At 43.1% G+C, this 27,628-nt stretch overlaps 1 protein-coding gene across 1 annotated transcript in view; it reads right to left on the bottom strand.

The window, feature by feature from the left end:
* Positions 1–520: 520 nt before the first annotated feature.
* Positions 521–27,628, bottom strand: part of fut8b (fucosyltransferase 8b (alpha (1,6) fucosyltransferase)) — an 87,570-nt gene continuing 60,462 nt past the window's right edge. Inside the window, exons 5-10 of the mRNA XM_030047414.1 lie at positions 24,994–25,108; positions 21,173–21,410; positions 13,591–13,837; positions 5,338–5,514; positions 5,093–5,243; positions 521–2,441 (exon numbers count right to left, since the gene is read on the bottom strand). Coding sequence (XP_029903274.1) covers positions 2,103–2,441; positions 5,093–5,243; positions 5,338–5,514; positions 13,591–13,837; positions 21,173–21,410; positions 24,994–25,108 — 1,267 coding nt within the window. The 3' untranslated portion in view covers positions 521–2,102. The remainder of the gene's footprint in view (positions 2,442–5,092; positions 5,244–5,337; positions 5,515–13,590; positions 13,838–21,172; positions 21,411–24,993; positions 25,109–27,628) is intronic.

The raw sequence follows: 27,628 nt of genomic DNA, 5'->3' as shown, positions 1-27,628 counted from the left end.
TGTTGTCTGGTTCCATGGGGAGTACACCGCTGTCAGATGTTTGGTATTTGGAGCAGAAATGTCATGTAGCTGGGTAAGGCATATTAAAATGATGTCTCTATTGAAAGAACCGGGCTTGATCGTCACTTTGAAATGTAATGCAGTCAAACAAATGAAGACGTCTGTTGTAAAATGACTCACCCGCCGTTTGAACAGCGCTGCCCACTTTTACAGAATGATTTAAAAAACAAAATTCAAACAAATTCTGGTACCGGTAACACTATCAGAGACCAGGTCCTCTCTATTTCGGAGATATGAGAGATAACACTTCAAGTAATGGCTTTTATTTTTCAAAATGGATTTGTGGAAATGAATTTGTCAAATAAAAAGAAAGCCAGTCCTCGGTTTTGGAGCGTGCACGGTGCAGTTGAAGCATGTTCAGCCTGATTGAATGAGCAGGTGCTGCCAGTTAAAGAGAGAGATGGAGGAGCAGATGGTGAACAAAATCAGACAGAGCGAAAAATCGCCGTGTTGGTTTCTCAAGTTTATTTCGATCTGTGGTTATCAAAGACAATGCCCAAGAACATAAGTTATGAAAAAAGCCTTCATGATGATGGGTGGGGTGGGGTGGGGGCTCTGAATCTGATATGACATAGTATTATCATTTTTTCAAAACATAGGCATTACTTTTTTGTCCTCATTTATTTTAAAACAGCAATGTTAAAAAAAAAAAGGAATCAACGTCAAACAAATAGATGGACAGGACAGACAGCAGCTAAAGTGGAGTGCTTCATTTGGTGAGCCTTGGGACGGCTCCTGTGAGTGTGTGTGCGGTGTGTGTGTGCACCATGAGTTCACCACAGTCCGCTCATAGTCTTACCATTGTTCACTAGAGGTCACCGGTAGAGTGACTGGAGCTCACCATTGTTCTAAGTGCCAACTGAGGACAGTCCCTCTGTCGCCGCCAGCCTCCCGTTGGGCACAGAAACACAATTCAGTCAGGAGGAAAGCCAGCATATTTAAAAAAAATAATAATAATAAAAAAAAAAAAATTAAAAAAAATAAACACACACACTCCTCACCAAGGTCATAGGCACCAGGAGGTGACATGGCCCCTTAGACTTATACAGCACACACAGGCAGGCGCACACACTCGTTCATAAACACATTCCCTCATACACACAGACCCACACACGCAAGCGCACACACACATACACACACACACACACACACCATACAGTATACAATGCACAAGCCCCATACACTCAAAATTAAGACTGTTAAAAACACTTGATAAAAGCACAATATGGTATTTTAAAATTAATTGCACATGTAGAGACGAGATGGAAAAAAGCACAGTGAAGATGGATGGAGAAGGGAAGGAAAGCAGTGAGCATGGCAGAGTAGATACAGTACATTCAATAAACAAAAAGGAGGAGGAGGAAAAAAAAAAAGGCAAGATTAGAATCAAAACCACTGAAAAGAATTAAATTAAAAATCAAAACACCGTTTTCCAGTTTATAATTGTTCTTGTTTTTGTTTTGTCTTCTTCTTCTTCTTTTTTTTATTTTATTCAAAGCTCACTCTTGGGTGCGACAGTCTCAGTCCCAGTCCGTCTCGGGGGAGTGAGCTTGGTCGGTTTGTGTAGAGTTTAAATGTTTTTTTTTTTTTTTTTCTTGCTTCGTTTAAAATCAATGTTCACGTCTACATTTCTACATTTAACCCGAACTGTGGGCATCGGGCTGGGAGGGAGGGGGGGGGGGAGTGTTGGGGTGCAAGTCTTCCATGACCTGACATATGCACAGGCATTTACACAAGTGCACGCGGACGCACATACACGCGCACACACTTTTGCACGCTCTCTCTCTCGCTCTCTCTCTCTCTCTCTCACACACACACACACACACACACACACACACACACACACACGGAGTGCATTCTCATTCCTATCACCCCTGGGTGCAGGCTTTTTCTCTTTTCTTCTCAGCTTAGTGCGCTAAGTACGCCTCTCTCTCTTCTGTACAAAAGCAGCCTCCTTCCCTGGATCGGAGTCTGTGTCTTTCTCCTCACTCGTTCGCTTTCTTATTTTATTTTATTTTATTTTATTTTTTTCATTTCTTCTTTTACTTTTTTTGAGAGTTGAGCAGTTTGTCTGCCTCAGGGTACGTGGGGTACTTCACGGTCTCGATTTTCTCTTTGACCTTGTACGAAGGGTAGAGGCCGGTGCGGCCCAGTTTGCGGTTGACGCCCTTGGAGTATCCGTCCCAGTGGTTTCCGGCCACTCCGATCACGTCGCCGGGCTCCAGGGGAATGTCCTCGCTGTTGCGTGGCTGGTGCGGGTAGATGGCGATCTGGTTGTGGGCATTTTGGCCTCCAAAGTAGTAGATGTCGTCCAGGGAGTAGAAGAAAGAGGAGGCGTCCGGATGCAGCGTCTGCATAATCTCGTAGGCCACACGGCACACCTAGGACAGAACCAGATCAGAGATTGTTTTTATTCCCAGTGTTTAACAAACGCACTGCATGGGGAATCTGTTTTAGTGAGAACTGCTGCAGATAGAACGGGAACGTCACAATATCAGAATTTTCGTATCTGATATTAACACCAGTGAGATTCCACAATTCTTGATAGCTGATTCAATCCCATGGCAAACACAGATATCCCATTTAACACACACTCCTTCATTCAAATCCTTTGCATAAACATTAACAAGTGAACTTTTATGCGTTTCAAACATTAAAAAAAATCGAGCTTACATTAGAACAAGAGCTCTGAGTTATACGTGCGATACATCAGCCTGTAGCCTTTGAGTAGGAAACAAAGCAGCCCTCGAGAATAACAATTTCAACTTAGAGGAACTGTATGAAATGTCCGCTAGAACATTAAATGAAATGATATGATTATGGCCTCTTAGTCCTGTGAGCATGACTGACACTTTAAGTGTTTCTAGTACAGGCTAAGGCTACATTAGAATAAAATTCAGTTACAGAGTAAAGGATCATTTTGAGTCCGTACTACCAATTCTACGCACACTCATATTGGTATCATCTTCAAAATTTTGCTATTGCATTTGAACCTAAGTATCGATTCTTGTGACATCCCTACAACAGACAGAGGGCCATACAAATCACTGCTGATAGGACAGCTATGCCTTCCAACCAGTTCCTTGAGCTGTCAGGAATGAGGCGCTGTCCACGTTTTTTTTTTTTTTTTTTTAAATGGCTGGCAGGAAGTTTAAGACCCCATCCACTCCAACGATATAACTCAATACCAAAATACCACTTAAAGAACTGAGGTGATCAAAATAATGGATGAAAAATGCCATTGTAATGTCACATTCATAAAAAATGACTGTTCACATGCAAGTCAGTGAAAGCAAGACACCTCTGATGGTGGCAATCGCGTGCTGAGAATTCCCAAAGTGTTTTGTGCTTGGCTTTGTCTCAACTTGGGTACCTGAATTAGAGCTCGGCTTTCCCACCCAGCTTCAAGATGCTGCCGAACTGAATGAGATGAAAGCCAAGCATATGAATATTACATTTTTTTTTTTTTAAACACAAAGGCTTTTATATTGTAGTTTGAGTGTACTTTTTTTTTTTTTGCCTCTTTGATTCTTATGCAGCCCTGTTCATAATTCATGTCTGGGCTTTGTTGTTTATCTTATTGGCTTGTATTTGTATTATTCCATTTCAGAAAGCGTTATTAAAACAAAAATGTCTCAGGATTACTTATGATGACATAAAAATACTGCCATTATCATCTACTGATAACAATTTAGCTGGTAACATTTTATTTGAACAGTCAAATGTTATTATTCAACTTGGTATCAACTTTGCATTAATTTAACATTAATTTAACCCAAACGGATACAAAGTTGTTACCAACTTAAAAGTCAGCAATGTGTTCAGTGTTGACACTGGACAGGATATGTAGTTATGTATAAAATGACTGAATTGTTAAACTCAGTTCATACAAACCTGATACTTACTTATTATTATCATTATTATTATTATTCCAAATAAATTGTGTCCATTTATTTTTGTCAGTATTACGTCAGGTAAGTGACTTTTGTGAGAAACAAAAAGGATTAAAGACAAATTAAGTGAAAATATTTTCCTAATCCTGTGTTTTTCCGGGTGGTTCACCCTGCCAAGGCAACAGCTGTAGTGTTCAATGATGTCACCGAGTTGGTGGAAGAGTTTGTTTGAATAACTTTATTAAAACTTCCATCGTGACAAAACAAGCACCGGGCTGTTGGGTGGATCTGTCCATGTCTCTCTGTGACACAGTGCCTGCAGCTCGCAGCAACAACCAAGGGGCAAGTTAAACTTAACACATGAAAGTAATTAAAATCACCAGTGTGCTTCTACAGTTATTTAAAAATTATTGGAAGCTAATCATCTAATTTAATATTAGCTAATTAGATGTGAGCTGAGTAAATCCTAATTAGCCGTGTTGTTGGCAAAGTTATTGTATAATGCTCTGACAAAGCCACCAACAACCTACCAGGTTAAGACTCAACTCTTCCCAAAAGCGACATTTTGAAAAAAAAAAAATATTATTTTGGAATAAAAATCAAGAACCACAATTTTCACAATTCTTTCACTGGTTCAAACAGATAAAAGAAAGTTCACTTTACTGAGCTTTTGGCTTATGAGACCTTCAGAGCACACATGCAGTCTCTGAAATTTTTGTTTCTATTTGAATTCATTTTCATTAGCCGTGCATCAGCTCTTTGATGTAAACAAACTTTTGTGCCAACATGGTGACATCAGCTGAACGTTGCCATGGTACTGTGAACAACCCAGAAATACTCTGATTTGTCTTGAACCAAAGGCCCATGCTGATTCCACCTACTTGATTTCTATGTATGTTCCAAAACAGTATCATAAAAAAATATTTTCTTGCATTTTTTAAAATCAAACGCCCCATCAAATCGTGCTCCTGGTAGATGGCAGCACTTTGAGCAGTTGCTGCATCGTGTGTCAGGCCCTGCCCACTCGGGAACGATCCGTCCCAGCGTGAGCTTCTGTTTCGGGGTTGAAACTACAGAGGCGAGACAGCCTGTGCAGCTTCTTGCGACCTTTAAAAACACACTGGGGAGAGGGGACTGACCTGTGAGGAGAAGGTACAGACCAGGAAGTCGGTCTGGGACAGGAAGTGGATGTCCAGGATGACTCCCCTCAGAGAGTTCTCAGTGTAGCGGTTGTGAAGACCTGCCGACCATGAAATGGAATTGTCGCTGATGAACTCGTAGTCTGGATACCTGGAGGGGACAAAAAGGAACGATGAGTTTAACAACAGACACCGAGGAGGACACAGACACACACACACACACACACACAGTCCTGCACACTTACTTGGTCTTGGCTTCCTGCAGCAGGGAGGGGTCGTCGGTGGCCAGGTAAACCCGTTTCTTGTCGATGTGGACGCGTCTGGCCAGGTGCTGGAACTGTTCCTCCACATGCAGCATGTACTCCTCAATGGGGTGGAAGGCTGCCTCCGTCCCAACTTTGTCTGTCCTCCTCACATGGACTCTACACACACACACAAACACACACACACACACAGACAGACTGTGTTAAAGAGCAAGACTGGAGGGGAAAAATTACATTTAATCACTGCAATTGAGAAGCATTTTAATGTTCTTTTTTTTGTGCAGATACATCATTTGCTACATGAATCATTTTTTAAAACATCAATATAGCATCAATTTAAGCTAAAGACAAAAAGGTCACTGCACTTTTGCCACCATGGTTCCCAGACTGTGGGAAGACCTGGCTCGTTAAGTCAGAATCATCACTTCTTAAAATGCACCTTTATGGACTTTCTGTTGTGGAATTGCTCACATTTAACTCTGGTATTTCTCAGATTTCCTTCAGCTAATTTCAGCAATGTCTTTATTTATCTGCCTGTTAATGTTGTCTTTTCTGTTGCTTAAGCTTCTCATTTTATCTGCTCATTATGTATTTTACTTTTCTTGCTTTTATGTGCTTTGCTAAAGCACTTGGTAAGCTCTGCTTTAATATAAAAGCTATGTAAATGAAGTCTACTGTTGTTATTATTATTGTCAGATTAACTGAAATGCCTTGGTGTAATTACAGTAAACAAATGAAAGCATGGCTGAAACAATTTGCTGCTTCTCATGCCAGTAGTATTGTTAGCATTTCTAAAAAGATCACACATTAAGACCACATTTTCCACAAAGTCTGCTGTTGACTGTCATAAAGAGGGTGTTGCTACTCTCTGTTCTCTGGCAGACGAAATCAGAACCAGCAGCTCGAGTGCTGATTTAAATCAACACCGTCCAGAAGTTTTGCATAAAAACACACCTGTCTTCTTAGCTCTAAATTACAAAGTGGCACTGCAGAGGCGAAGAGCATCCTGCCCTATTTGCAAAATGAAATTCTGGTGCAGGGTACAGACTGGCAGGAAATCTGCTCATGCACAAAACCTTGATGAATCAAAACTTGAGAGCAAAATGCAAAACTCACTCACAGCCCCGCCGGTTTGATCAATGTGCATGTTTTACGGAGCTTGTGTTACAAGGTTTCTTTGTATTGAAATCCTCACTGCCATTCGGGGCTCCCAGCATGCAAGTTGAAGCAGACTTTGCCACATTTTAAATTGCATCTGTGGCAGAGTAAAAAAATTTTGTAGGCTCTCCTTAAGCATTGCATCAGAAACTGGCCAATTTATGAAGCTGGAGTGAAAGCCTGTGAATGTCTAGAGATCCAAATAATCTCTCCGGCCCTCACCCATGGCCCTAAGATCTGTAGCTCTCAAAACACTAGGAAATAAGAGATGATGATGTTGATTCATGTTTGATATTTACTTCATTTTGTATCTTTTTAAATAATAATTAAAAACAACAACCTTGGACTGCATAACATAGTAAAAACAACCATACTGCAATTATTTTTAGCAGATATTTTGACAGCAGTACGATTCACAAATTTAAAATGATATGATTTTTGCTGCGGTGGGAGGCAAAAAAAAATATGTTTTCTTATGTCTGGAGAATACATTACTGTAGCACCACAATAATTCATTTATGATGCTATTTTGTCCCACATTTGACCTTTAAAAAAAATGCAGCTCCTGTGATTTGGACACTGCACTTGGCCATACTGTATCTACGGTATACAATATTTTGAATAATTCTTCCCAGCTTGTATCTGTGTTGCCTGGAGAAGAAGCTGCATGATAATTGTTCTGAAAAGTCAGATTTTTTTTATTTTTTTTTACACAAGATATTTTGCTGCTGCTTCTGTGAAATTTCAGCCAAAAGAGCCCCTCCACTTGAAACACACATTTTGGTACTCTTTCCATCACTGGTAACATAGTAGTGAAAGAGAGATATCAGAGACAGACTGAAAAAATAGCAGATAGGACTGAAGGGCCACAGAGAGAAAGTGGTGGGAAGAAAGAGAAAGACAGGGCGACAAATGCAAAAAGAAAGAAAAGGCAAATGGTGACAGAAAGTAAGAAACACATCGAGAAAGTGAGAAAAACAGACAGACAAAGAGGAATAACAAACCCAGTTGTATTTTTTTTTTTCGGCGTCCTTGTCATTCCCTCTAGTAAGCGAGGACAAAGAGAGAGCGCTGTCACCGGCTAAACATATGAGGAAAGGAGTGGAGCTTGAAAACACAACGAAGAATGGACTAGAATGGAAACATTTTCCTCTCCTGACATTGAAGCATCCCTCAAACTGACGGATGCTGGAACACAATTCGCTCCATCCAGAACCATTCAATTACAAAACTTCCCCGCTACATCTGCATTGGGACTTACGGCTCAGAGGAGCGAAGGAAATGTCAGAATCCAACAGAAAAATAAAAGGAGCGTTTTTTTTTTTTTTTTTTAACCTTTACTTATCGTGGGGGGGAGCCGAATGAGTGTCTATGCTTTTTTCCATCAACACCCTGCTTCACATTCATACAGGTCCACAGTTTCCATCTGGGAGCTGCCCAGTACAACCACAGCCTTCTACTGAGCAGCTCCACTGAGCCAGCTGGGGTTAAGTGCCTTATTCAAGGGCACCTTGATGGTGGTTGTTGAGGGAGCGTGATGTAGGTGTAGAAAAGAGAGAGAGAGAGATGGAAAGAGAATAAGTAGACCGCCTAATTACTAATGCTGGCTACAGATCAATCAGTTAGTATTTGGGATGCTCACCGGAGCAGCAGGCCCGTTTCTTTTAGGCAATAAACAGCCCCCCCAAAAAGAAAGAAGAGAGGAATGAGGAGGGGGAGAGGGGGAAGAGGGAGGGAGAAGGCACGACACTATCTTTAATTCGGTCTCACTCTCTGATCGGACCGAGGTCCTGACTCCAGGCTTTCCCATCCTTTGTCAGGGTCTCGCTCACCCTCCTGCTCCCTCACTGCTTTCATGTCTGCTGGTTTTTTGTGTTCCTGTGAACTCCCTTTGTCTCGGCCTTTTCTCTCCCCGTCAGAGCAGAGACAGGAGCCACAGTGAGGCGGTGCGTATCCCCCTTCCCCGCATCCTCCCCCCTTCCCTCCCTTTCTCCAAGCCTTACCACTCGCCCACACCACAATTCAACTTCAGTTTCAGTTCAATTCACTCTTTATTCATACAATAAAGGCCAGTTCTTATATGGGCTACAAAAGCATACATTTAAAATGAATGAAACCCACACCTACACACACACACACACACACACACACACACACACTAAACATAACAAGTGCAGATTCTGTTGATAGTCCATGGTGTGTTTTTGGTGATGCCATTCATACAGACCAACTAAAGGACTAGTTTGCCTGAATGAGATCTGAGCTCTCTGGCTCCCTTGTTGATCAGCAGGCCTCATCTCTGTCACACTCAGCACCCCACCCACTTTCGTGTTTGTCTATTTCCGGTTGCTGGACATCATAACAAAGATGATTCAGATAAATCTCAAACTAAATAAACAATAGACAAAACTGAGTCCCTTCATCATTGTCTTTATGATAAAATTCACTGTAAAGAGGGGAAAAAATGGGTCATTTGCATTATTTAATTCAAAAACTGATGGAATTGCAAGATCCCTTGCTGGACATTGTGCCAGAAGAGGAAAGAAAAAAGCAGCAAGAATGTTGTGTGCGTGTCGCCTGGAAACAAACTGTGGACAGAGCTGGCTGGTTGTGTGGTGCCATGTTTTAACAAGTGATTTTCCTCATGTTAACCACCCGCCCAGCTTCACTCTATTGTTGACAACAGCTCCGTACAAAGCAGGCTAATGGCCTTCTATGGAGTAAAGCAAGGCTCCATTATGTGATTGCAGTCATTGATGATTGCTATTTTTTCAACCTTTGTGTCTGAAAATTAGGGGTTTTTGTTCCATGTAGGCTTGAGTTGATAACATGATAAGATTCAATATCCTAATATTTGTGGCCACATGTGATATTTTCTACAATATCAGCTTTCCTGCCACATGAACAGATGCACAGAATACAGTGATTGCTTGCATAGGATATTTTGATTACACACGTGAATTTTGAAAATTTGCAATATAAGTACATAAAACTTGTAAAAGATTTTGGGCAAGGAATTTGGACTAAAATATAATAAATGGACTCCGTCTTCAAAATATCACAGTAACAGTAAATATTATTAAATTAAATATTGGATATCGCCTAAGTTCCATGACAGATAATATCCTTACGCCTCGCTGACTCCAATCAAACAAGCAGAACAGCTCTTGCACGTCACCCTCGTGTCAGTGCTCATGTGGCCTGTACTCTCATGTGACTCTGTACTCTGTCCTTCGTATCCTAACACCCTGCATGACTGTTTCACATAAATCTAATCTTACTATACAAGTCTGATCCACTGCTATTTCAGGCATTCACTCCTGGGGAATATGTAAAACGCTGTGCAATTGGTTACAATTGGCACGAAACCATTTTTATCATGGAAAGCTGGCTGCTGGATGGAAAGCGGCGCTGTGACATAAAGTGCCATAAAAATTATACTTGCTTTATCGAGATACGGCTGTTATGTCCACTAATTGGCCGAGCTGAATTTGCCTCTTGGTTAGCACTATGCCCTGGCGATGTGGCGCTGTCTTAATAACAGCAAGAGGAGCAGCAGCTCTTTCCTCTCTCCTTCTCCCTGACCAGCCATGTTAACAACAGGCAATAAGCTTTAAATGGTGACAGGATGGAGTTGTGCTCATATCTGCCTTTAGTCTGTGGCTTCCACTCCGCCCGCAGCCAGCCCCTTAACAAGCACCGCAGCGGGGGAGCGGCAGCTTGATGGCGCTGAGGGAGGGGTGGGTGGCTGTCAGCCCCTAGCACTCCACACCCCAAACCCAGAGAATCCCCCAACAGCCTCGGCTGCCACCCTCTCGCCTTCTTGTGTAATGTTTCTCTATGAATCTCTTTCAGCCCACTGCACTTTCATATCTCCTGTTCACCCCTTTCTTCCCCAACACACACACACACACACACACACACACACACACACACACACACACACACACACACACACACCCCACCTTCCCCCGCAGTATTGAGAAAAGTGCTCGGGCACTTTGTTGCAACATCAGTGCAGAGCTGAGCAGATGAGTCAAGAGCTGAGGAAGGAAGAAAAAAAACACGAAAGATATAAAAACTTTGTTCTATCCAACAGTTCATTTCAATACGCTTTCCCCAGTGATAGAGGAGGGGGTGGGGTGGGAGGAATGGTGTGTGTGTGTGTGTGTGTGTGTGTGTGTGTGTGTGTATGGGGGAGGGCTTAGGTTCTCTTACACCATGGGAACAAGGAGGTGGAGGGGAAGTGCAGAATGGGAAATGCAAAGAGAAACAATCGAGATGTGCGGAAAAATCTGAGCGAGAATGAAGGAATCATGGGATTGGTTGTGCATGGAGGGAATGCAAGGGAGACTGCAAAACATCACTTTTTTTTTTTTACAGGCGCAGAGTCAGACAAACAAATGAAGATGGAGGGATGTTCACAAATGAGTCTGTGAGAGGACAGGAAGGATGTAAAATTTGGGATGAGTCAAGAGAAAAGGAAGAATGAGAAAAGTGGGGGGTGGAGTGAAAGAAGGCTGGGAGAGAGACAATAGCTGCAGGGTGATGAAAGACAGAGAGGGGTAAAAAACAAAATGAAGATTGACTGGAGAGAGAGAGAGAGAGAGAGAGAGAGAGAGAGAGAGAGAGAGAGAGAGAGAGAGAGAGAGAAACCAAACAGAAAAGGACAGGATAAGGAAGGGAGAGAGGAAACGACGGCTCACAGCAAGATGGAGAGAACAGAAGGGCGGAGAAAATGAGAGGAATTATGAAGGGAGGGAAGCTGGCGCAAAGTCTATGAACATATGAGGGTGAGAGTTATTGAAGGGAATGACAGAACTAAACCAGGCTGAGTTCAAAAGGTATTAGCAAATAACTCTTAGCGTTTGTTTTAAACTACTTCGTGTGCTAGTCGGGTGGAGTTGGCCTCATGGGACAGCACAATGAGTACCAGAAACTTTAGACAATCTCAGCAAAGTACTTGAAAGTCAGCTACACTTACTTCTCTGTGACTGACAGCTCACCTCACATTATCTCCATTGTCCTGATGCGATAAACCCTCTCCCATCTGGCACTCTAAGCAGGCTAAAACAAACGCTAAGAATTATTTGCAAATTTGACCCCGGTCTGAACCAAACAGATCCAGACAGGATGAATGAGATAAAAAGAGCGCTACGGCTCAAAGAGGGACAATGAAATATATGAAGGGAGAGGCTGGCCTACATAGCCTGTGACTGCGTGGTGAGTGAGGAAAAAGTAAAAATAAATAAATAATAATAAATAAATGATTAAACTGGTAAATAAATACCTCAGCACATCCATTCTATCTGTTGGAAACTCTTACGCTACAGCGGTGCATACATTTTTTAGAAGGGGTGGCCCTGGTGGGAATCAAACCTGTTACCCTGATTCCATTAGTGTCACATGCTTTCCAATTATGCTGTGGTGGACTACAACAAATTGTCCTTAGCCAGCGTCAGTGTCTCTCGAGACGGCACTAAGTGGTATGTCACTACTACAGAAAGAGAAGAAAGCAGTGACCTGGACAGATCAGCAGACTGCAAAATCCTGTCCTGACAAGAAACGTCTCCTAACAAGTCAATTAGTCCCACATTCAGCCTTAAAATCTCGCTTTTCTTTAACTGAGTGAACATTTCTACCAACAGGTAGCTCACCCCAACACTATCAAGAAAATATAGAAGAGAGGTGGATCAGTAAGTTATGCTGTGGTCACCAAACAAAGGATGTGCCGTCAAGATGCTCATCCTGGCGCTACAAGATCCGATGTAGTGAGCACACATTGTGAATGATCATATTAAAATAACCCCTTGACTCAAAGAATCTCAGCCAACGGAGGGGGTCTTTCATAGATGATCTGATGTGTCAACTCATATGTCATTCCAACTTTGAAGGAAAATGAAATAGCATCAGTGGTTTCCATCCTTAGCACAGGATAAGGCATGCTCATTGCTCATCATACAATGAATTTATACAATTATCTTGTGCTCTCTCAATACAAACCCATGGCAGAAAGTCAAAATGTGCGCTAAACATGACACCAGTGTGAGCGTGCACAACATCCTTTATTCACGGTCACAATTTAGCAGATAACATTACCGTGCAACAGATTATGTGGCTTACATATACATGCTGCCATATGATACGAACTGGTGCCCACACGAACCAATCACATGGCTTCTCTATTTTTGAAATGTGCCTAAAACATACAGAGGAATAGGAGCTTGCAGTCCCAAAATAAAGATGTGACCACTTTTATTTTGTAGCCACAACATAACTAACCAAACCACTCCATGTCACCTCTCCTCTTGCCAAAAAATGCTACTTGATTCAAGAAAATCTTCAAACTGTCAGACCCAACTTCACTTGTTGAAAGAAGTTTCAAGACTCGACACTTGATTTCATGAAACTAAGATGGAAATTTTCGATGGGGTTCCAAACAGAGGTGCATCTGTGACCACGAGGGTGACGATCTGAATTCTCAATCCAGTTGGAAGCCACTGGACGCGAAAGTGAATGAGTGAGTATTTTCTGCTGTATCACATCTACTGCTGAAGTACCCTCGAGCAAAGCACTTTAAACCCCAAATGCTCCTGCAGAACTGCGACTGCAACAGCAGCAGCGTGGGTTTGTGGGAACTCCCAGCGGTGAATGTGTGTATATATATATATGAATGTAAAGCAAGACGGTGATGAAACAGCGTAACACTTATGTGGGTAAACAAAGGTAAAAAAAAAAACCCCAAACAAACAACTATCAAATTAAATTATTATTATTAATGCTATTGTATTAACCTTGTATTAACTTCACACCCTCCCTCACAATATAGCCAAAGCAGGGTTTGCATTCCACCACGGCCCTTATGGCTATGTCTTTGTTTTTGCTGCTGTTCTCTTTTCTTATGTAACTCTATTTCTGTGGCTTTTGTTTGTTTTGATTGCAAACTTCTTTGTATGCTTTATTTTAGAAAACCGCAGTAAAAAAAAAAAAAAGGTTATTACTGAAGCTATTATTACCACAGTGGAATGAGTAGACAGAGACACAAATACACACAGACAGAGAGGTGAGCGTCCTTACCCGATGATGGGATGTTTGAAGCCCAGCTTGGCGGTGGTTTGTTGGATCTCCTTCTCCAGCCAGGCCTGCGGGCGCACCAGGTACTTGACAAACTGGGACACCCACCAAACAGACGGGTCGCCATGCAGGCGGTGCAGACGCTGGGCCAGGTCCTCTGGAATAGCCAGGGGCAGGTAGGGGGGCCGGGGGTGGAGGCTGTCCACTATGGGCAACTCCACAACCTGAACGTCCTTGTCATGGGCCTCACCTAGATGTGGGCGACAGGAGTTGGCAGAGCATGAGTGATTCAAAATTCATTCGAAATTTCCCATTGCAGAATGAATAGACTGGAATTTGCCTCAGCATGGCTCAAGATGAAAACATAATTACAGGCAACAGGTTGAAGATCTGGCTTCAAACCTTGTGAAGGAAACATAGCATCTTGTTAGTTTCAAAAAGCCGAGATAGACTTTGTAAGACCTTCTTAATGCTACTTGAAATTGAATTTCAGACCAATTTAGAAACCAAACAAACAACAAAAAAAGCAAAATAAGACTATTTATCACTGAACACATTTTCTAAAGGTTCTTAAACTTAAAACAGGCAGGAAAAGGAAAGGAGGAAACAGTAAATTAATTAAGGGACATGGCATTTGCTTGTTAAAGAAAACGGGTCCAATAACAAATGGTTTGCAAAGAGTACTACTAGCCCTATTTTCAACGATCAAAGAGAGGATATGCAGTGCAAAGAAATCTGACATTGCATTGTCGAATGAGACCTATAATAATGGTAAGACCAGGCAATAATTTAAGGCTTTAATTACAGATAATTTATTAAGATGATTATCATTCCAACGTCTTCAGCAGTTTTAAGATAGCACCCACAATGCTGTGTCCGTGAGCAAGACGCTGAATTTCTACAGGCTCCGGTGCTGCTTTCTGTACGACTTCTGACCCTGACCTTCTTTGAATTGGAAGAAAGAAAAAGAAAAATTTTCTGCTGGGCACAGTAAAGTATCAAACATGTTATTTTTATTTCATTCTTCTTGTAGGCACCCTTTATATATGTATCCATACAGCCCAAATAAAATATTAATGTGCTGTTTGAAGGGAAAAATAAAAGAATCCTGGCTGGTGCTCAAGAAAAGTATGCCACTCCGGGTTAGGTGATATTCTGAATTTTAGAGTATGGGAGTGGATGCATTACACTCTGCAATAACTTTATCATAAACACTTAAGATAATATTAAGATAAGATAAGAGACCCAATTTGCAGTTTTACCTATTTTTAAGCACAGCATAACTAATTAGGTGACAGGATTGAAGTGGATTGAAAACACTCTATGCTGTAAAACACTGTCGCACCATCACCTCATATTGTGACACAGTTTGGTATTTTGGCCTTATCGCTCAGCTCACTGTGGATTCATTCACATTCTCTTCCCAACATGTATCCCAATCGCTTGTCCCCTGTGCGTCCAGCTTTCCAGTGTGACAGCTGCTCTTTGCCTGTCCTTCCTTAAAGGCCAAGGTGAGCTCCTTTGTATCTAGGCTGTTTTGGGGCCAGGGGCCGGAGGGGGGTTGGGGGTGTCTGGCATCGGCCCCCGGAGACTGAGTCCCACCTGGCAGAGGCCCTGGGCAGAGGGGGTTGAGCCGGGCTGATTAGGAAGGTCAGCCTCTCTGGGCAGCGGACGGCTGGAGAGGCTGCAGCACCGCCAAGACGGAGAGCCTCGCCACACAAAGGAGCAGCAAGGCCGTCAGTCCATACACAGAGGCATGTGCACATACACACACCTACATATGTGTGAACACGCCTTCCAACTGTGTGAGCACAACAAACACACACGCACCAGCACATACACACAAGCATACGTACATGCACGCATGCACCCACCCACTCACCCATGTGCATGCGCGCACACACACACACACACAAACACACACACAGACACACACACAGACACACACACAGACACACAGAGCTCCAGCTCTAATCTCATCTCACCAGAAGGGATATGCCTGGCAGACACAACCTTCACTCTCTTCCAGTCTTAAAACCCAAGGAGAGTTTTTTTTTGTGTATGAGCGTGTGTGTGTGTCTCTCTCACTTTAAACCAGCGATTTAAAAACAAGTTTGAGTCCTGTGTTCTGTCAGAGTAAAGTGGCTGCTCTAACTGCCACAGACAGGCCTAATACAGCTGCAAACACGGCCTCCACAACACCCTTCCAAATAAATGGCATAATGACTCATTAAAAATGGCCTTTCACAGAAAGGGTACATAAAAAAACATGTTCAAAACAAGGACACAGAAACAGAGGCTTCAGAGTGAGTGTGTATGTGCGTGTGTGTACGCCGGAGCATGAACTGAATATAAATTGGTCGAAGCATTAAATATTGAACGGAAAAAATATTCCCAGGCCCGTCTTTGCTTATATAACAGCATTGGCAGGATTCGCATAAGGGGGAATGGGCATATTTTTGAGGCCTGCACTTCTTGGCACAAACGTACAGATAAGCAGTACCTCTTCCTCCCACTGCTACCTAATTAGATCATAAAGCTATTCTAAATTTCATCTCATCTCCAAGGCCTGTGAATACATTTATGCTGCGTGACGTAGAGCATAAGAGTCTGCCCTCACGCGCAATTCATATATTTTATTCCTCTGATCTGCAGTGAATTCAGTGCATGACATGATTATCATAGCTGTGAACCAGACACCATCCAGACACAAAACCTGGAGCTTCTCCATTTGATAACAACCTGGAGATTGAGTTTTTGAACTACCATAATGCTTGTTTGAGAGTTTATATGACATGGAACATTATGTTTCCCCGCCTTCTATTAGACACCCGTGAGGCTGTAATATCTTTACAGGGAGCCTCACAGGAATACAGAGTCTTTCGCAAATTAGCTCTTCGATCAACGGACCAATATGACAAGAAGATTGGTAACCAAACAACCCCCCTGCTTTTTCTGTGTGTGTGTGTGTGTTTGTTCAGAATTTAACATGCGACTAGGCCTTTCAGAGGACACGGAAGCACCTATGCCACTGAGTGTAAACTGTGTGAAAAAATTTGCATGCGTCATTGCAGACTAAATAAACACGCGGGGGTGACACCAGACTTTACCCATCTTCTCATCGCTCAATGGTAACTCGATCAAAAAGCGTATTTGTCAGCACATTCCTGCAACATCAAGTGAAAAGCTGGTGTGGGTGTACCAAATGACTCCAAGGTCACAGATGAGCAGATGTGACAGGGAATGAGACATCCTTTCCACATATAATGGTCGGTTTCATACAGACAGTGAAGAAAAGCTGACATTGTTACAGCTTCCTGCAAACTTCATCTCTTTCCTCTGTTTCAGACAAATTCTATCCTTGCAACGCTGGTGTAAAGAAGAATATCCTAAGGGGGCACAGCATATAGGGTTTCTATTTTTGAGGTGTACTGTCTCTTTAAACATGTTTTCCTCTTTTCTCATTAAAAGAGGGAAACACAACAGGTCCCATAATGACTTGTCCGTTCTCTCTCCATCTTGCTCTGCCTCTATCTTTGTTTCTGCCCCGAAGCTACATATTTCCCTGACAGAAATATCCACATATCCCACTCGTAGACGGAGAGGTCTTCTCTATCATTCCTCAAGTGCCAACGTGAACATGCAGGTTATGCAAACAAAACATGAATAATACATGCTGAATGCAGAGACGTTACACAGATTTGCCCGTGAAACACACTGCAAAGAACAAGTAGCAATTGTGGCAAACTGATGTGGCAGAGACGGAAGGCTGGGGATTCGTAAGAAACCTCAGTAAAGAATTATAGCATCATAGTATAGAATTAGGCTGTCCCAGTTTATCGAGCCTGCTGTCCCACTTTGCCAAATGCTAAGTGAAAACAGGCATTCGGCGCACTGTACACAAACGGGTGTCTCATGCCTCCCGTAAATATATAACAACATGTCATTAAGTTAGTCAACATAATATAGGCAATGTAATCTCTATAAATGCAAACCACATTTTCATTTCAGATTCACTTATAATATAAGGCAGGCAACAGACAGCAGTCAAAGTAAAGCTCGCAAATGCTCATGCGGCAGCCGCGAATTTGTAAGGCTCCGTTAAGACTTGGTTTTAACATCCATTCTGTGAGATCTGATCTCAAGTGGACAGCAGAGACAGATCCCATTCATGCCTGGCTTTATCATGTGTTTCAAATGCGTCTCCTGTGAAGACTTGCGATCGGATATGTGATTGACCTCGGATCTGTCTGAATTACTTCTCTCCTTTCTTTTCTTACTTTAATTCGATCATTTGTAGCTCATCCCAACTCCCTCCTGTCCCCTCTTCCTCTTTACTTCTGTATTCAATGCTGTCTTTATCTTCTCCAATACTCCCCACTCATCCAATTCCTTATCTCTGGCCAATTCACATAGTAGTTGTGCCCAAACACTCTGTTTTTTTGGATTACCTGATGAAAACGCATCCATCTCACTCCAAAAAAACAAATAACAAACTTCATTTAAAAATTGGATTTCACGCCAACAATTACTTTGTTCCTTCCTTCCGCAAAGCAACTAGGCAGTCTCCCAATGTTGCTGGGGACGCATCAGGATGCATTAGTGTTCACACTACAGATGCTTTGTGGCCCGATGTATCCACCACTGACGGTGATTTGAGTGACTGGATCACAATAATGCATATTGGTCTAATCGCTCCTGCACTGAGCACTGTCTGTTAGTGATCGCATCGAAGGCGGTCTAACAGAACATCGAACATGCTGGGAGATATGGACAAAATCAAATGTCATGATATTTTTGTCCGCATACGTTAATATCGATATTGTGACAATACTGGGGGGTTGACTGGTGGTGCTTTCATAAGACATTATTAGTGATGTGAACACAATGACCAAGCAGGCAGAGGCAAATGACAGAACAATTACAACAGTCTGATAAGTTCAGAAAATTGCACTCCTTAACTGTTATGAGGCCTTTAAAACTAAGATGACACAAATATGCTATATCACAACATAATGTTATCCAAAATCCCAGATGATATCTAGTATCAAATCATATTATTGATATGGTATCAACATATGGCTCAGCCCTAATCAAACACAAACCAATAAAAATAACAAAAATATTATTAAAGCTCTCGTCACAATTTAGGTGCTAGTATCTGATCAGTGTGGGTTTGTGTACTGCATTTACACACCACCCTGACACTGTTGCATCCCTTGCTTGTCCAGTATCTCAAAAAAAAAGAAAAAAGAAAAGAAAAGAAAAGTGCCCAGAATGTACTATTGGTATAATCAGCAGGAATACAGAGATAACCAAGAACACAACACTGACTTATGTTAGCAGCTCCTATCCTAGTTAGCTGGCTTGGTCAAAGCATAAAATGCCGCCTAAGCAAATTGCAAGACTGTATAATAATAAGAATTAATAACTTCAAAATGCTAACAGGCATAAAGAGAAACGGGTAGCAGTGCTAGAGAGTTCGCTGTAGGCTTCCAGCACCCAAATGGCCTATATGGATCTATAGGAGGCCATTTGTAAGAGAGACACCAGAGAAACACGTTAGATAGCGGAAAAGGACACATGAAAGGCAGAAGAATAAGAGCGAGAAGGCGCTGGGAGAGCAGGAGATAAGGAGGGAGACGGAGAAGACAGAGAAAGAAGGAGAGCCCAGGAGAGCGCAAGTCAAATGAAGCGATAGCAGAAAAATGAAAAGCTGAGAGGATGTAGCAATGAGGGAGACAGAGCAATGAGAATGAAAGATAGATAGAGAGAGAGAGAGAGAGAGAGAGAGAGAGAGAGAGAGAGAGAGAGAGAGAGAGAGAAAGAAAGAGAGAGAGCTGGCAGCATGGCTTCATGAAGTAAAACCCCAAATCATCATTGATCTTCATTTATAGATGCTTAGGTCCTGTCAGCTTGGCAGAGGCAAACACACTCTCACTGCAGGACAGCGGATGGTCAAGCAGTCGGGCAGGTTGTAAAGTTTGAATTATTTGGTCCTGTTTGACATTTTGGTCAAACATAAGTTATTTGTTTAATGTGGCTCTCTCACCACGCTGCTACATGTGGTTTGAGTCACATTAATGAAAATGTAAGTGAGCAAAAATGCAAATTAAAAATTTGTATGGTAGTATTTGTTATACCAGCTGCGATGTAAACAAAAATGTTCATATTAAGTAATTTAGTCTTACACTTATTTTAAAATTGTACTCTTCCTAAATGAAATGAAAATTATGCCTGAAGGGTGAGGCATTTCTCGTTTTCCAACATAGCTTCAGCTGTGTTGGAAAAATGTTGGAAATGTTGGAATGTTGGAAAAAATGACTGTATTTTGAAACATGGCAGAATGAGGCAAATCACACTCCACTTGTACCAACAACACAACACTTGATACAAGAACATTTTATTAGATTTTATTTTTCTTCTACAGAAAATAGGATTTTGAGGCTCAATACTACACCGACATGTTGAAGATGGTATCATCAGCAGCTGCTAAAGCTTAGAGAAGTGTCCCTGTGCTTGAAAGATTATAAGTTCTAACAAATTTTCATGTTTCTTTTTTTTTTTATTATTTTTTTTATTTTTTTTATGAAGAACATGGCCATTCTAAAACTCAAAACTAGATTAAGTGCACTGATAAAATGGCTATTTTTCGCAGAAAAACTTTAAAGCGTCACCACGTAAGATTGGTATGTACAAAAATGGACCAGTTTCATCAGTTTTAGTCTACAATTACATCTTCACAACAGTGTCCCATCAAATTCAGTTTAAATGCTGTACATTAACACTTCTTGTGAAACTGATTACTGGTGTATTTTTAGTACAGGGGAATCTTGTCTACACATCTACACGTGGGAAGTGAGATATCCAGACTCAAGCTGAAACTAATCTTTTTCCTAAATACCAGTGAGCAAGCTCTTTTGAAAGTCACAATTTCCTCTCTTTACCGCCAACTCCACCTCTACCAGCCACCAAGAAGAAAACTTACACCCTTTTTCCACTACAGGAACTGTCTCTGCAACTCGGGAACCGTTTTGAAGAACCAGGAAACCCTGACCCTGCCCCTGCTTGCACCGAAGCTGACCCCAAAAACAGCACTCTCCAGGTCCCCGGGAGCTGTCAGGGTGGAGTTTTCCGCAGTGTTTCGTCTCCAAAACCAGATGCAACACCAGATCGCACCAGCACAGAAGTAAATACTCCTGAACCAAACAACAGCTTCCGCATCTTCCGTGTTTACTGTTTTGCTTTGCTGTTGTCTGTCGCACACAGAATGACTAGACACCACACTTCTTATTTGCATTAAGTTTTGCTGTTGCTTGGAGAGCAGTTGGAAATGCAAACACGCAAGAGCTGAGGGTGCTGAGAGAAAAATGTCTTCCAAAAACAAGCCCCAGAAATGTTGGCCTCCTGTATGTTTTGGTGGAAAAAGGGCACTAGAACCACAGAGTGCAGTTTAATAATGCCAAATTATATAATTCCTAGGTAACAAAGTCCCTCAAACCTTCAAAAAACTCCACTCCTGCTGCCACTTTGGGCCTCAAACATGCAGTGCTGGTGGTGTCTGTGTGTGTGTTTGTGTATTTACCTGACCAGTGTCCGGTGGTAGCCCCGGTGCGGTCGGTACAGGTGTTACTGACGGGCAGGAAGACGGTCTCCCAGCCGCCTGTGGCGTAGCGCCAGTTGTGGGACTCCAGGATGAGGGTGCGCTGGGTGCCGTAGGCGATCATGAAGCAGTAGACGACATGGTGGAGCTGGCAGCCATAGCCACAGCCTTTATTGATGTTACACACCAGCTTCCTGGCCTTACTGCAGTCTGGGGGGTTCTGGAAGAGGAGGGGGGAGGAGGAAGAGAGTGGGAAGGGGAGGGAGGGGGGGGGTGTTTCAACATTTTTTATTGCTTGACCTTTGTATTGTATCTCTCAAAGCCCTGCTCTCTGCCTTGCAATAACACACGCCTAATATTGTTTCCTCTGTTCTCTCAGCCTGACTGCCTGTCTTATACTTCACCTTTCTCTCTCTTTCTTTCCGTGATACCCTCTCATTTTCTTTCCCTCTTTTTCTCTACCTTTCTTTCTACCTCTTTCCCTCTATCTCACCGGTTTCATGTCTTTTTTGCCTATGCCCACTCACTTCCCCTCTACTTCTCAATTTAGACCTCTTTTCATCTACACGCCTTTCTCTGATGCTTTCTCTCTGCTATTGCTCATTCTTTACCTCCCTTTGCCTTTTTTTCCACTTTTTCCTTTCTCCAATTTTCTCCGATCCAGTCTCCCTACTGACCCCCACCCGCCCAGCCCCAACACTCATTCTCTCTCCTTCCCCTTCTCCTAAATTAGCTTCAATATCACACAGACAATGAAGGAAAGAATACCAAATGGGAAGCAGTGAGGGGAAAAACAAGGATTTCTTTCTCTTTTTTGCTTTATAAAAAGGCGGGGAAAAAAAGAAAAAGTGGAAGCCAGCAGAGTGACACACGCTGTGTTGTCGATGAGTCGCCGGGCGGGTTGCGATTCGCTCGGCAGCCGGTCTAAGCGTCTTCGCAACACTCGTGCCAACCGGTTTCCGAAACAGCAATTACCAGCTGATGGGAGTGTTTTCCTCATTAGGCTGCTGCAGCTGTAGATGGTTCACGGTAATCAGGCCGCCCGGCACCCACCGGCTAACGCTGCCTATCACACACTAGCAGGAGGAGGAGGAGGAGAGGAAAATAGAGAGGAGAGCAAATGAGTGGAGAGGAGAGGAAAAGTGAGGCGATGAGGAGAGAAAGGGGAGGAGTGGAGGCCACAGGACAGGAGAGGCGAGGAGAGGAGACGAGACAAGAGGACAGGGTAGGAGATGAGAGCAGTGGAGGACATGAGAGGGAAAGCAAGGCGAGGGAAGAGGATGATAGAGGATGAGAAGAGCAAAGGGAAGGCGAGGCGAGGTAAGGTGAGGAGAAGAGTGGAGAGCTGAGGAGCAGTTGAGGCCCCTTCATGCTCCGAAAAGTTATTACCACCACTGCCGTTCAATAACATGAGCAGAGTAAAGCAGCCATCAGGGTTGACAGAAAAAGCCACACAGGTATTTCCTTGGAGGTATTTGCTGCTGGTTCACGACTAGCCCCACAGGTCTGCGTTAACTTACGCTGCTAATAATCTGCAATGGCGTTTTGACAAAAGGAACCGCTGTAAGCTTGTATTCCACTGACAGAACCCTGCACTTGAGCCATAACGGCTAAATGAGACTGATGTGTGGCAGGAGCCCAACGGTATGCCGGCCGCCTTTGGATCTTAGGTTGATAATGACGAAGCTGGAATGACGCAGAAGTGCTCAGAGACCCGGTTCAAGGATAATGACGGCAGATGCGAGCACAAAGGCGGCATCTGAGTGCAGCTCTGCAGGTTAAGTGGCTGTTCAAATGGTGCATTTTGTGCGTGTGAAACACACAGGCAATTGCAGAGTGATTGAGTTCTGAGAGACCACAGAGATACTCTTTTGGAGGGAGTGCGATCGAGAACAATGGAACAGCAGAAATTGTATGTCAAGTTCAGATAATTATTTGCTACAGGTGGCCACGTTTTGAAAACATATTGGAAAAGGAAAGGAAGCTGTGCACTAAGCTTGCACAGATTGCTTAATTTGGAGCTACAACATTTCATCAAAAAAATTCTGTTTTTCTACTCTCTATGACCAATCAGTACAATATAATACAAGTGATTCCGGCCACATGCAGCGTTTACATGTGCCGTTCTATGCTGGGAAAAATCCTCTGGTGCACAGGAAGTGATGCATTTCACGTTTCTGGTTTGCTTGGAATAAATAATAATAATAATAATAAATTTTATTTGTAACGCACTTTACATTTAACAATCTCAAAGTGCTACAGAGGAGAAAGAAGAAAGATTAAGGATCAATAAAATGTTAAAAGGATTAAGAGAACAATAAAGTAAACAGAAGAAGAGTTGGTTATTTGGCGCAAGCCGGCAAAGAGAAAAAAAAAAAAAAACGTCACCACAGAAATTCAAAAAAATAAATTCAGAAAATGGAAGAAGAAAAAGACGTCACAGTTGGAGCACGGTTTGACTGACAGGTGATCTCGAGGAAGCGCAGCGCAAAAACAACAGCGACGAGTTCTTAGCACCAAAGTTGTCAACAAAGCCCAAAACATGATCTCACACATTTCCGCTTTAAACATAGGCTCACGACGCCAAACTAGATAAGAAATAACGGAGAGTACAAGAGAATTACATTTCAAGGAGCCAGAGTTGTCTGCAGAATGTGCTGTGGGTGGACAGATGGAGCATACGCTGAGATGGAGTTAGTTAAACCGGGAATGAGGGGAGAGAGGCTGGTGGGGGTGGCAGAGACAGCAGGAGAGGAGGGAGGAGTCTCTGGCTGCGTGTGTGTGTGTATGTGTGTGTGTGTGTGTGTGTGTGTGAGAGAGAGAGAGAGAGAGAGAGCAAGAGAGAGAGAAAGATAGCAAGAGAGACACACAGACAGAGCATCTCTTTGAGTAAGAGTGTGCGCATCAATCTTGTGGCTGCGTGTACGTGTGCGCATGCATTTCTGCATAGGTGTGGGTGACTCCATCTGTGCATGTGTGTGTATGTGTGTGTGCGTGTGATGAATTAGTGATGGCAGCCGGTGGAGCGGTGTGATCCCTCAGCGGTGGTGACAGCAGCTGTTAGCGGTGCTGTCTCCGCCCAGCCAGACTGACTGGGTCCTCTTCATCAAACACACCGGCTCATTAATGCTGCAGGGCCTGGCGCCGCACCGCACCGCCCCGCCCCACCCCAGACCTGACAGCACCAGGGCTGGAGAAGGGAAGCCAGGCAGCTGGGGGTGAGTGCGTGGCTCCTGGACCTCAGGGTTGTGTGTGCGTGTGTGTGTGCGCCACTGTGTCTGCATACGTTTATGCATGTGTGTATCTCTGCGTAAGTGTGTGTGGGTGTCGACATATGTGTTTGTGTCCATCTCTGTGAGTGTGTTTGTGTCTGTCAGTGTACATATGCTTGTGTGTGTGTGTGTGTGTGTGTGTGTGTGTGTGACTGGACAGATGACAAGCTGCAGGAATCTTCCCTGTCAGATCCGCCTGCTGAAAGACGGCGCTATCACAGCCCTCACCTGCTCCTCATGGAAACTGATGGTGACAGTGATGAGTGGTGCAAATGAGACAAACAAGTGTGAAAGAACATATACATAACCATATATATATAAAATGTGTATGTGAGAGAGAGAGAGAACGAGGGAAGGAAATGTTTGCATGAGTGCTCACATATCTACCTACTTGTGTGTGTGTGAGTACGAGGCTTGCATGAATGGAGACACAATTTTGTGTGTCTCTATGACTCTGTGTGTGTGTGTGTGTGTGTGTGTGTGTGTGAGTGGGAGGCCAGTTGGCTGAGCAGCAGGTGTGCCTGTAGATACCTGTAGGTAGGTGATTCTGTTCTGGACCAGAGCCGACAGGTCCTTGGCCTCCTTCATCCTCCATTCGCCCACTCCATCCGCCTGGCTGAGGTAGTACAGGTCTGTCATGATGGACCTGAAAACACACACACACACACACACACACACACAAACATACATCATGTGTAACGTGTACTTCAGCAGGTAGATCATCCTTCAGGCTTCCTTGTGCTAAATACGTAGTCATGGCGATGTAAGGGGTGTTGAATAAGAGCATTTAACTGCACAGCTTATGTTAACTGGCACTTTGTATGGAAGTAGACAACTTTATGACTATGGTTCTCACTGTCTGATAAATGATGTGCTTGCTCCATGATTTTTGTCATTTGAGTCTAAACAGTCCCCATTTTCGCATTTCTAATTATTGCAGCAATAAATATTTTTGAGGCTCAACATGCTTCTATCATAAATATGGATAGAAAAGGCGTTGCTTTTGCCAGACGGCCTGGCTGCAACAACATCTTGCTAGCTGTTCAGCTCTTTTTTGGATTAAGTCAGCCATCTGCAAGCCTCTGACAGTGAGTTTGTGCACATGTCACACACTGCCAAATATTATGACCATCCACTTACAAACATGCCCACGAACTCTGATATATACAGCTAAGGGCAGATAACGTGGTCACAAATATATCACACGGACGTACAAGCTTAATTTATTGCTCACTTCTTTGACCCAAATCAGTCACATCCTGTGAGTTCTTACGCACGCAGCACATGCAAAGACATGCACGCACACACACACACGCGTGCACGCGCATGAACACCCCCACCATCGACAAAGCAGATAAACAGACCCTGCCCCTAGTCAGCTGAGCAGCATGGCGAATGGTGCCTTTCTCTACAGCTAAGACAGTATCATTAGTCATTGTCCTACTTTGAGGCCGTAACCACAGTGAGTGTGAATGGATGTCAAACACTTTTTTTTTTTTTTTTTTTTGCTGGCAGTGCCCACTGGGGAGCCGTCAAAGACCCTCTGCGGGAAGAAAAAGCAAACCCCGCTGGCCGCAGAACTTAACAAGAAGGACTCAACAGACAGCCCCTGAGGGCACTGGCGCACTCTCCTGCAGTCCTGTATATGTATTGGAAAAGTGTTGAGTGTGCATATGCGCATGTGTTTGTGTGTGTGTGAGCACGTGTGTGAGTCTTGTGGGCATCCCCAGTGCTGTGGCTTGGCTGAAGCTGCAGACGGTAAGGCTGCAGGCGTTGGGCTTGGCGGCAAAGCACAGCGGCCCTGAGTGCTGATTACCCGCTCCAATTGGAGGGCAATTACTGCCCCGTTTACAATTACACCACAAATCAACATGCGAGGAGACAGGGGAGATGGGAGACGGGAAGCGGAAAGTGAGCGGAAGCGGAAGAGAAGGCGAGATGTGCTGCATTACTGGCCTACCGGATCTCCTTTCTTTCCTAGAAGGCCTGGGACACACGAAGCTCACTTCAAAGAACAACACTGATGGAGACAGATGGTCAGGTGGCTTTGCGTCTCCACATGTCTCCAGCTAAAAACTGTCCATGAACACGCTGCACAGACTACAGCGGATGTTTCGCAAACTGAATATATCAAATAAGCAGTTCTGGCACTAGCATGGTCAGCATGAAGGGCCTTTGCTTGTGCAAAGTGTGTTTACCACAACTAGATGGTCACCTTGCTTACTAGCTAGTTAGCGCGTTATCAGCACAAATTGTTTTCCATTTCTTTTCTCATGCGCTGATTTGCTGAGGCCGGACAGCAAATCACAAAGCCCTCTCTCCTCGATGGTGTCTGATGGTGCGGGACGCAGTGCAACACACTACAAGCGACTGTTGGAGACAGAAGACCCAACAAGATCCACTTGCTGCGTGTCATCTTACTGTGTCAGGGGCTTAGCCAGTGATGACACAGGCCATTTGGTCATTATTTTGCACTTTTGGCACCAGCTGAACTACACAATCCTAACAGCCATTTGCATGCAAAATGGATAATGCTCTGTAATAACAGCCATAGCAAGTTCTAACAAATAATTTGCAACATATTTCATTCAAGGTTTTTATTATAAAAAGTGTCAATTTATTACAAAATGTGGGTGTTATTACATAATGCATTGTTCCAGGGGTTGATATTATTTTTTTTTAAGTTTCAATATGTTTTCCCAAAATAGGTATATCTGTGTCACATTGCCACCACATCAACATAGCGACCACAAAATAAAAGTTTATGTAATGTAAAAGTTAATGTATAGAAATGTTCTGAATCAATTTGTATTGCTGGATCTAAGAAGTGACCATCACAATCTGTTCTCTGTTGTAGTAACAGACACAGTGACACTGGCACATCACCCAACTCTAGAATATTTTTAGATGAACATTACAAATAGACAAGACGTGCCATGGTTAAAGGTCAGTTTTAGTTTTTCTAAAAAGTCTAATTTTTGGAAAGTAACTAACAACGGTCACTCCAGTTACTATAATTAAATAGTTTTAGAAAATCAGCCTTGTCAAGTACATTTAAAAGTCTGCACTTTAAGCTAAGCATAGCTGTAGTAATTCTTTGAAGATACACTTCTAATTTATGTTACATTATTAGATGTAACAGCTGTCAGTATCAAGATATCTGACT

This window comes from Myripristis murdjan, chromosome 24 (genome assembly GCF_902150065.1).
Source record: "Myripristis murdjan chromosome 24, fMyrMur1.1, whole genome shotgun sequence".
Classification (NCBI taxonomy): Eukaryota; Metazoa; Chordata; class Actinopteri; order Holocentriformes; family Holocentridae; genus Myripristis; species Myripristis murdjan.
Note: the sequence above shows the minus strand (reverse complement) of the source record. Positions and strands in the feature narration are given on the sequence as shown.